General features: G+C 34.1%; 1 protein-coding gene across 1 annotated transcript; it reads right to left on the bottom strand.

Moving 5' to 3' along the window:
- Nucleotides 1–217: 217 nt before the first annotated feature.
- On the bottom strand, nt 218–1,506 carry LOC108393521 (olfactory receptor 4C16-like). Its single transcript, XM_073239895.1, is given in 2 exon segments — nt 218–447; nt 553–1,506. Coding segments are annotated over 2 exon segments (933 nt in total). The 5' UTR covers nt 1,256–1,506.
- Between the last annotated feature and the right edge of the window lie 9,469 nt (nt 1,507–10,975).

Here is a 10,975-nt window from a genome sequence, read left to right as displayed (position 1 = left end):
CAATGGACAATATATATCTGTTTATACAACACAGTATCTCTTCTACATAAATTTGACTCAACACTAACCAGTAGAAGCATTCACATTCCCTGTTTTCCTGAAGGAACTAACTCTCATATTCCAAGTTAGGATTTCAATAACTCCACAATAATAAGGTCATATTCTCTATGGACATATAGGTCAACACAAATCATGAAGAAAAAATGTGAACTTCTATTCACCTTTCATCATCTGAGATCAACTTCTTCCTCCATAATTTCCTCATGGCATTTTTCACTTCTGCATTCCTCAGTATATAAATCAGAGGGTTGAGCAAGGGTGTTCCAATTTTATAAAATACAGCTATTGTCTTGTCTATGGGGAAGGTGGTTGGAGGACGTGTGTATATAAATATGCAAGGACCAAAGAACAAGATGACCACAGTGATGTGGGTGTTTCCTGTTTCTCCTTTCAAGCTGGAATATTGGTGAAAGAAGTAAGTGATTAAGATACTAAGACTCACTCTTCTTACCATTTTAGATCTTTGTCCAAGATCAGAAAGTCCAAAAAGACTTTTTTATCTTTGGCACTAAAATGTAAATACGTTCAGAGAATGCAAGACGATAACATAGGAAGACATCAACATGACAAAACTCACTGTACAGATGGCCCCACTATTGGATACCAAAAGGAGATTGACCGTGTAGGTGTCTGTACAGGCAAGTTTCAACAAGGGCTGCAAGTCACAGAAATAGTGATCAATCACATTGAGACCACAGAAAGTTAAACTCAAGGCCAGAAAAATCTGTGCTGAAGAATGCACAAAAGACCCAACCCAGACAAGAGACACCAATGCACCACAGGCTCTGTGTCTCATGATGGTCACATAGTGCAGGAGCTTACAGATTGCCACATAGCGGTCAATGGCCATGAGGATCAGGATGAAGATCTCCAGGCTGCCAAAGTAATGCAAAGAAAAGACTTGTATCATGCACTTATTGAAAGAGATAGTGGTCTTCTTCAAAAGGGCATCCATAATCATTCTGGGAGCAACGGAGGTAGAGAAGCAGGTATCAGATAATGATAAGTAGAAAAGGAAGAAGTACATTGGACTCCCAAGTGCCTGGCTTGTCTTGATAGTTGTGATGATCAGCAAGTTACCTACTAATATTCCCCAGTAGAAAAGCAAGAAAGTGACAAACACTATTTTCTTCCTAACAGGATCCTGGGTCAACCCAAGCAGAATGAACTCAGTCACATTGTTGTTCAGCTGCATGATTTCATGAATGAAGAGAAGGAATATGTATGGATTGAATTATGTACAAAAATAAAGAAATTAAATTGTAGTATACAATCTGTTATTATGGAATATTTTAAGGAAAATCAAATATTCTTTATCAGGTACATTCTACCTGTGATTTCTTATTGTCATTTCAATAAATACTTTGTTCCACAATTTTTAATGACCAATTCTTGGGGTGCTATGAGTCTCAAATAAGTTTGTTAATGTAATACTTTCCTACAGCACTTTTCAAATACAACCCCTCATTAGCTTTTAAATTCTGATAATTTTGTCGATTTAGCAAATATAAAATTCAGAGATATCCCCATTTTATAATTTCCTTCAGTATTCTCATTTTAATAAATCTTGGTACCTTTATGCATGGTGTACCACTTGGCATTTAGTAATACATGACTGTTCTGGTAGGTTCATGAACAATAAACTCATGCACCACTCCAAAAAGGAAAAATATGCATTCTTTGTACATTCATTTATATATTATGTATTGTTAAATATTTACTCAAGTGTGTATTATTTAGAAGTAAGTAGTGTGGTTACTTCTTCACAAAATTACCTTATAGATATATTTTCTTGCCTTTAGTAAATTTTTATCTCTTCAATAGAGTTGAAATGTCTCTTGTCTTCCTTCACATAAAAAACAACTCCTGGGAAAATGTCTGATGAATGTATTTACATTTTAGTGCCAAAGATAAAAAAGTCTTTTTGGACTTTCTGATCTTGGACAAAGATCTAAAATGGTAAGAAGAGTGAGTCTTGGTATCTTAATCACTTACTTCTTTCACCAATATTCCAGCTTGAAAGGAGGAACAGGAAACATATGGAGCCTTTAAATAATATGCTGAAACCTTCAAGCATGACTGAGATCTTAGTTCTTAAATACTAATGGACAGAGATCAACTCTTTGATGGTTGTTAGTATCTCAAATATCCCCACTTCTATTTGTCTTTCTTTAATCTCTGAAAACCACATCCAGAGCAATCAGAATTTCTGTAGTTACCTTTCCAAATTACAAAGGAGATATAAGCTAATAGTTTAAATTTTCACAAGCCAAATTTTTAGCTTAAGCATTTAGATTCAGAGTGGTTGAGTTAGTGTTTCACAAAGCAGATTGTGTAGGAGCAGGTCATGATGGAGCTCTCCAAACCACACATTCAAGGAACAGAAAAGAGAAACAGAAACGGGAGTGAGATGCAGTTTTAGAAAGAGGCAAAGTAGGTATCAGTAAGTGACTTCTTTATTAATTTTTTTCTGTCTTAGAAAAGTCTATGGAATTTTGAAATGTCACTTCTTTCAAAGAAAATTTCTTTTTTAAAATTTGAAAAGAGATATTATCATCACCCTCATTTCCAAGAACAAAACCTTTTGTCTAGATATTTCTTGCCAAGTTGATGTTAAAAGAGACACTGAGTGCAAGTAAATACAAACTGAAGTGTGATGCATTTAAACATAATCAGAAAGACTCACTTATCCTGTTGTCTTCCTTCTCAGTCTCACCCATGCCTCCAATACATTGTCTTACAAGTTGTGAGTTGACCAAAATTCACCTTATGATAGATTCAAAAGACACAAAATTACCCTTATATATATTTTTCTTTCCCTTAGTAAATATTAATCTCTTCAACAGAGTTGAAATGTCTCTTGTCTTCCTTCACATAAAAAACAACTCCTAGGAAAATGTCTGATGAAAGTATTCACATTTTAGTGCCAAAGATAAAAAAGTCTTTTTGGACTTCTTGATCTTGGACAAAGATCTTAAATGGTAAAAAGAGTGAGTCTTGGTATCTTAATCATTAGAATGAGCTTATTCTCTCCTTTATTCATTTAAATGAATGTTGTAGCATAAAGTATTTGAACTTGAAAATATGGTAGGCACTGGAAGCAAGAGGATGGGAGAATCTCTATCACCCTATGAGTCTATAATTTTGACTACCTCCTTGAGAGTAGTTTTTGGTTTGGAAGTAACCAATTTTATTAGCTTGTCCACTTATTGGACAAAGTTATCTCTTTCACCTCTGGACATATGTAGTTAAAATAAATTAAGGGTAATAAATGAATATAATTTAGTTAACATTAATTATTTTGAATTCTCATCAAATATTCAATAAATAGTTTCATTATGATATTAAAGGCTTACACCACAATTTGTAGTTATAAAGCCCATTTCTATCTATTCATGTCTAAAATAATCCAGACTATTTTAGTTATATATTTATTAATTTCTCTGAAAAATATTCTCCCTGGCCTCAATTCCACTTCAGGAATTCTTTTTCTATTAAACAAAAGGATTTTAAATCTACGTTTGAGTCTATAATATGACATGTTCTGGAAAAAGGAGAATACAATCAAATCAATAAATATTTATTGAAGCCTGTGTTATAAACAAGGTATATTTGAATACACTGGGAGCTTACAGAGATTAGCAAATATGCCAGATGGGAGCTCTGTAGTGGACATAATGTAGCTGCCAAGTAGTAAAATAAATAAGTAGGCGTAGGGCATCCAAACTCATCTGAACTGCTCCTGTTTTCCTGAAATGCCTCCTGTTCCTGCTGCTTCACCTTCCTGTGAACTTTAGGACCCAACTGCTGAGAAACTCCCCTGTATGACCCTCAGTGATTGCCTGTGAGAAGGAAAAATCTATTCTCCTGCTCCCTTAGGCCTTTATTGTTTTGAAATAATATCAAGACAGCATTCTCATAACACAAAAATATTTTTCATTTCAATCCTTTCCTGGAATTAGAATACTGGAAAGTTCTAGTCCCATAATTTTATTCTCCACAGTTCCACCTCAATGTCTTGTACTTTGGAGGTGATCAGTAGAGCTTTTAAGTGGAATATTCTCTACCACTTAAGATGTGATCATATTTATCTAATTGTTGTACTATACCTATTATAAATGACCTTCACAGCATGAACTACTGAAGCCTTATGTTTATTGCGTATGGTACAGAGGCAGACATTCTCATAATAAGACATCCTTGTAATATAAAATTGAGAAAAATTTTATTAGCTTTTTAATAGTTGTAATAATTCTGTATAGGAAGTACCAGAACAGCAACACCACATTGGCATTGAAAATCAACACCCCAAATAATGATAATCTTAAAGCACTTTTTTCATGAATGTAGGCCAGTAGATGTGCAAAAAACACCATTTTCCATATTCTTCTAATATTGATTTATGTTTTGATGGATGTGGTCTAGGACCACATTTCCATTTTTTTCGAGAAAAGTGCTAACACCTTGCACGAAGGTCTCAGTGGAATCTGACACCAAAATGAGTTACAACTATCTGAAGACAAAGGAGCACCAGTCACATAGCACATCTTCCAAAAACTGCTGTACTCAGCTCAACTATTCAGACAAGACAACTTTAGACAGACTAATTTGTTAAATCAATGATATGAGAAAATGTGTTGCTTGAGGTGGGTGGGTAACGAAGAAGTACTGAAGAAAAAGCAGGTAGAAAAAGGTAAATAGATGAGGGAGATAATAGTGTCGGTGATCCTTCCATGTTTCTATGTTTTATGGAAGATACTACTGTGGGAAACTGCTCTCCTTGGTTACTACCTCTTAAACTGCCCTTCCCTCCTGGTTGAGTTATACTAGACTTCTATCTTTGGGGGAATTCATATTTTCACTATATTTTTATGCAAAATGTATCATTAGGTGTGGGAATATTAACAGTTCATGCCAAGATATGTCATCCCTCAAAATCCAAAATTAAACAGTAATTGACTTAGTCTCCTTGAAGTCCTTAATCAGGATAATGGAATCATATGATCGCTGCTTATCTCTTCAGGACATGCCCTAGAAAACAGTTTAACCTGAGATCAAAAAGGTCATCATGAAACTCAATACCCTTTACTTTTATCTGGTTTCCCCAAATCATATCAAATCAATATTTCCAAAACCTATTAAAATCATGAGATTTTGGAGGGACAAGGGTGGATAAGATCAAGTACGGAAAAACATTGGGCAGGGACAAATATTAATGAAAAGGGAATATTTTTACTCAAAATATTTTCAGGAGCTCTCTATCACATATATGTCATGTCATCTTTCAGGATTTAAGATCCCCATTGTCATCTTTCCTCTGAACTTTCTCTGAGAAGTAGTTATTCTGCTTTCAAATTAAATCTCAGAAGTGTGTCAATTGCAGATTATATTCTTACAATACCATCTGAGAAGACACAGGAGGCAATAATTATATAACCTGATACAGAAATTATATTCAAAGCTTTCTCTTGGAGATGGGCAATCCGGAATTCTCCAGAAGTCATGTGAAGGTCACTTCCTCCATTTAATTTGCATAATTTATAACCAAGCACAAACTTTTCTATCTTTCTGGTACACATAACTCTTAATGAGGACTTTTCTTGTCATGCTACCTTGCTTCAAAATCATTTGTGAATTAGTCTACACATTGCCATTTCTAGAACCCACAATAAGCCTTAATACCTCCTCTATCCCTACTTCCAATGTTGGTTTTTCATATACCCGGTACTCTTAAAAGACATTGATTTCAAGGCATCATTTTTGCCAGCACATATCTTCCATTTCTTTCCTATATTAACAGTAAATCTTGAAAACCTTGGGTTGTTTTTTTATCTCCCACTTCTATTCCTTTCTCAGAGTGTAGGGGAACAGTGTGGTCAAAATAGATATGAAAATACATTAGAAAATTATGTTTGTTTTTTTTAATGATGCTTCTCTGGGTAAAAAGATGGAGATGATCTGCTACTTACCTGTTGGAAGACTCTCTGAATCAGTGTAAAGTCTGACCATCCTTTTTTGATACTGGCCAATTCACAGAACACTGAGAAAATATGTTCTTGTCTGCATTCCAGGGGGAATACCTTAAGAAATAATGATGTAAGTTTTTGAAATCCTAGAAAGGATTATTCCCTAAAGTTTTCCTCCCTTTATGTCAGAAACATCTTACATATGATGAACTTAACTTTTTGTTGAATGGTGGATAGGGTGGTAAAGAGAAAGAATAAAAAGAGCATCATTCATAAAAATGTACATTAGTCACCTGAAAACAACTCTGCTCCCAACCAGAGCCCTAAGGTGCTCCTCCCTGTGTTTTTCAATAGAAACCTTGCAAAAGGGAATGTATGTGTACAACTGTATATCCAAAATGCTGAATGAAAATAATTCTAGCCAAATATTCAATACTCAGAAAAATGTGTCTTTTTAAAATGAAGAGGCTATACATTCTCATGCAAGAAAAGCTGAGGTGAAACATCCCCACCAGAATTGCTTTACAACTAATGCTAAAGCATATTCTTCAAGCTGAAAGGAAAAGACAATAGGACAATAAACAGCAGCATGAACGTATGTGAAAAAAACTTACTTTATATAACTATATATAAAGACAAATACAGAATATCGTACTACTTTAATGGTAGTATATAAATTTTAGTTTTAATGTAAACATTAAAAGACAAATGTTTTAAGAAGTATAACTACAAGAGCTATTTAATGGAGACATGCTATAAATAGATATAAAGTGTGATAAAAATAACATGAAGTGTTTGTAGGGAAAAGTAGATGTGACTGATGTTAAGGTGTTAGGAGTAAAACAAACTATTATACCAAAAGCTGCTTTAGGCAAATCTCACAGTAACCACACATTAAAACCAACTATAGTTGACACAAAAGAGAAAACCCTACAGGAATCAAATAATATCACTGCAAAAATTCAACAACAAAGGAAAACAGAAAGAAAGGAATAGAATAACAAAATTAAAGTAGGTCAGAATAAACCAATAACAAAAAAGAAGACTGAATTTACACAAAAATTTTCCAACAAAGACAGGTCCAAGACCAGATAGCTATATGGGTGAGTTCTACCAGATATTTAAAGAATTACTAATACGAACTCTTCTTAAGCTCTTCTGAAAAGTAGAAGAAGGAACAAATCCAAACATTTTTTTGAGACCAACACATCTTGATTCTAAAACCCAAGGCAATAATAGAAAACTATACAGCAATTTTCCAGATGAGCACCAATACAAAAATCCTAACAAAACACTCTTACACTGAATTCAGCAGCACATTAAAATGATCATTCATCACAACCATTTGAGATTTGTACCTGAGTTGCAAGGATGGTTCAGTGTTCAAAAAAATCAATAAACACCATGCTACACAATTACAGAATAAAAGATGAAAACCACATTAACAACTCAATAAATTCAGAGAAAACTTTTGCAAAAATACAACACCATTTCATGATAAACATGCAACAAAGTAGTAGAGATGGAACTCCACAAAGTAAGGTCATGCATGAAAACTGCACAGCTAACATCATACACAATGGTGAAAAAACTGACAGAGTTTCTTCTAGGACCCAGTAAAGGACAAAGATGCCACTCTTACCACCTCTATTCAACATAATACTGGAAGTTCTAGCTGGAGCAGGTAAGCAAAAAATAAATAAATGAATAAAAAGACAACCAACTCAGAAGGGAACAGGTAAAATGATCTGTTTCCACATGACATGATCATATATGTGGAAAAACAAAGACTAAACAAACACACAAACACACAAATGTTAGAACTAATGAAATCAGTTGACAGACAAAACAATCAATGAATAAAATTCAGTGGTGTTACTATACATTGACAATGAAGTATTCAAAATGAAAATAACACCATCTCATTCACATTAGCAATAAAAAGAATAATTACTTAAAGTTAGCCTAACCAAAGTTTTTAAAATCTTGTACACTGAAAATTATAAAACATTGATGAAGAAAATTATAAAAGACACACATAAATGGAAAGACATCCTCTATTCATATATTAGAAGAGTTAATATTATTAAAATATCTTAGTACTTAAAGTGATCTACAGATTCAATTCCATCTCTATAAAATCCCACTGATGTTTTTTAAGAAATAGAAAAGAAAATTCATCTGAAGCCACAAAAGACTTCTAACAGCCAAAGCCTCTTAAGCAAGAACACAGCTGAGGCATCCTACTTGTTAATCTCAAATTCTATTACAAAGGTATAGTAATCCAAACAGTAAGGTATTGGCATAACAAAAACAGGTATATACCAATGGAGCAGAAGTGGGAATCCACAAATACACCCACATACATATGATGTATGTGGTTAACTGATCTTCCATATGGGAGACAATACACATACATATACTATATATGTAAATACAGTGTGTGTGTTTTGTGTATATATGCAAGACAGAGACATATACATATAATGTAATATTATGAAGCCAACAGAATTAAGAAATCTTACCATCTGTGACATCATGCTTGAAACTTGAGGGCATTATGGTAAGACATACATGTCATGCAGAGAAAAATACATACTGCATATCACTTAAATGTAATATATAAAATAGCCAAACTAAGAGAAATAGAGAGCATAATGGTAGTTACCATTGGCTGGGGAATAGTGGAAAGGTTATACATTTTGAACTCATACAAGGTTATATGTTAATTATATATCTTCTAACCTGGATTAAAAATAGCAGTTCACACATGTCAGGATGGCTGTTATTAAAAAGACTCATGGTGCTGCATTCATCCCACTGGTTCCTGGATTTGCCATTGGAATGAAGAAGGAGATATCTAAGCTGGCCTGTGCATACAGTAAAACAAATTTGACTGGATCTATACTGTCGGAACTCAACCAAGAATTAGGAGAAGTGCAAGTTGTAGTGCTCCAAAATCGTGCGACTATAGACTATCTACTGTTAAAAGAACATATGGGATGTGAACAGTTTCCAGGAATGTGTTGTTTTAATTTGTCTGATTTTTCTCAAACTATTTAAATTCAGTTAGACAATATCCATCATATCATCGATAAGTTTTCACAAATGCCTAGGGTACCTAACTGGTTTTCTTGGTTTCACTGGATATGGCTGGTAATTGTAAGTCTGCTTTTGTTATGTAGCTGTATTCCTATTATATTAATGTGCGTATGCAATTTAATTAGTAGTTTAAAACCTATACATGCTTATGTTACTCTCCAAGAAGATATGTCAAAGAAATAATCAATCTTCCCATGTTTTCTTCCGACTGCTACTTCTATAGCTTTTCTTCTTCCTTCCTAATTACAACCCTGCAATAAAATTAGTGCCTCATATCGAAAATTACCAGTATCATAATTCTTCCAAGTGGTAAAGATACCTCAAGACAAATGCTGGGCATAGAAGCCACAGGGCATGAATCTGCAAAGAAGTAAAAAGCTAACCTTTTCAAACAATATGGCTTCTCTCTCACTTACCAACTTTACATCTCCCTGTATGGCCCCGGAAGATGACTGGTTAGCCAGAGACGGGTAAGATTCCTCAAGGGAGGAACAACCTAAGACAGGCACAGTCGCAGGGAGGCCATCAGGTGAAAATTGGGTATCAACAGAGGTGAGGCTTAGAAGCTCACCCCCTTGATTTGAGAGAAATCTTCTGCATCCATGGATATTTTGTTGCCCTTGTCTAGCTTGGGTTACTATTTAGTCTATGGGCACAGACCTGATCATCTACATTTGCCCTCTTACAGCACTAAATTATGTTTTCTACCTTTATCTCGCATCTACCTACCACTTCAGCATTTTATTAAAAATAATAATAATAATAATAAGGGAGAAATGTGGGATTCACATATAAATCAAGTATAAAAATCAAACGAATAATTATATCTGACCTGATAGTTTATAGTTCATGATGCGTGATCAAAACCGAAAGTTTCTGTGATATGACTGCCCTTGCACTGTTCACCATGTAAGATCTTACTCACTATGTAAGAACTTGTCTACCATGTAAGAACTTGTTTGTTCTTCAGAAGACTGGAGACTGTTGAGAATTAGGCTTGGGGTTGATAAATGATTGTGCATTGAGTCCCCTATAGAGAATTTTATTGTTGTTAACAACCATTTGATCAATAAATATGAGAGATGCCCTCTATAAATAAATAAATAAATAAATAAATAAATAAATAAATAAATAAATAAATAAATAAATAAATGACTCATGGTAACAAATATTGTTGAGAATGTGAAGGGAATACATGTACCCTCCTGGCGGGAATGTAAATTGTTACAGTCATTACAGAAAAGACGCGGAAGTTCTTCAAAAAGTTTAAAAAAGAACTACCATTCATAAATCCTACTGCAGGCTATCTATATAAAGAAACTGAAATCATGGTCATGGAGGAATATCTGCATTCCGATGTTCACTGCAGCTTTATTCACAATAGCCAAAGCATGGATGCAATCTTATCAACGTTGACTGATAAAGCAATACACAAAATGTAATATATCTGTTACCCAGACTTAAAAAAGAGAAAAATCTTCCATTTACAACAGCATGGATTAAGCTGTAGGACATCATGTTAATTGAAATAAACAAGGCACAGAAGGAGGTATACTGCATGAACTAACTAATATGTGGAAATCACTTAGTCCAGTTGACAGAAGCAGAGACTCTAGTAGTGATTACCTGGGGCCAGGGATTATGGGGAACAGTGAGATATTGATCAAAAGATACAGGTTTTAGTTATACAGAATGAACAAGTTCTAGAGATCTAGTATACAGAATGGTGACTATAGTTAACAATACCATATGGTATACCTGCAAACTGCAAAAAAATACATCTTAAATTCAGTCTTCTAATTGAACACACACACACAATGATAACTCTGTAGAGACAGTGGATATGC

The sequence above is a fragment of the Manis javanica genome, chromosome 6 (genome assembly GCF_040802235.1).
Source record: "Manis javanica isolate MJ-LG chromosome 6, MJ_LKY, whole genome shotgun sequence".
NCBI classification, from domain to species: domain Eukaryota; kingdom Metazoa; phylum Chordata; class Mammalia; order Pholidota; family Manidae; genus Manis; species Manis javanica.
This window is presented reverse-complemented; position numbering and strand designations above follow the sequence as displayed.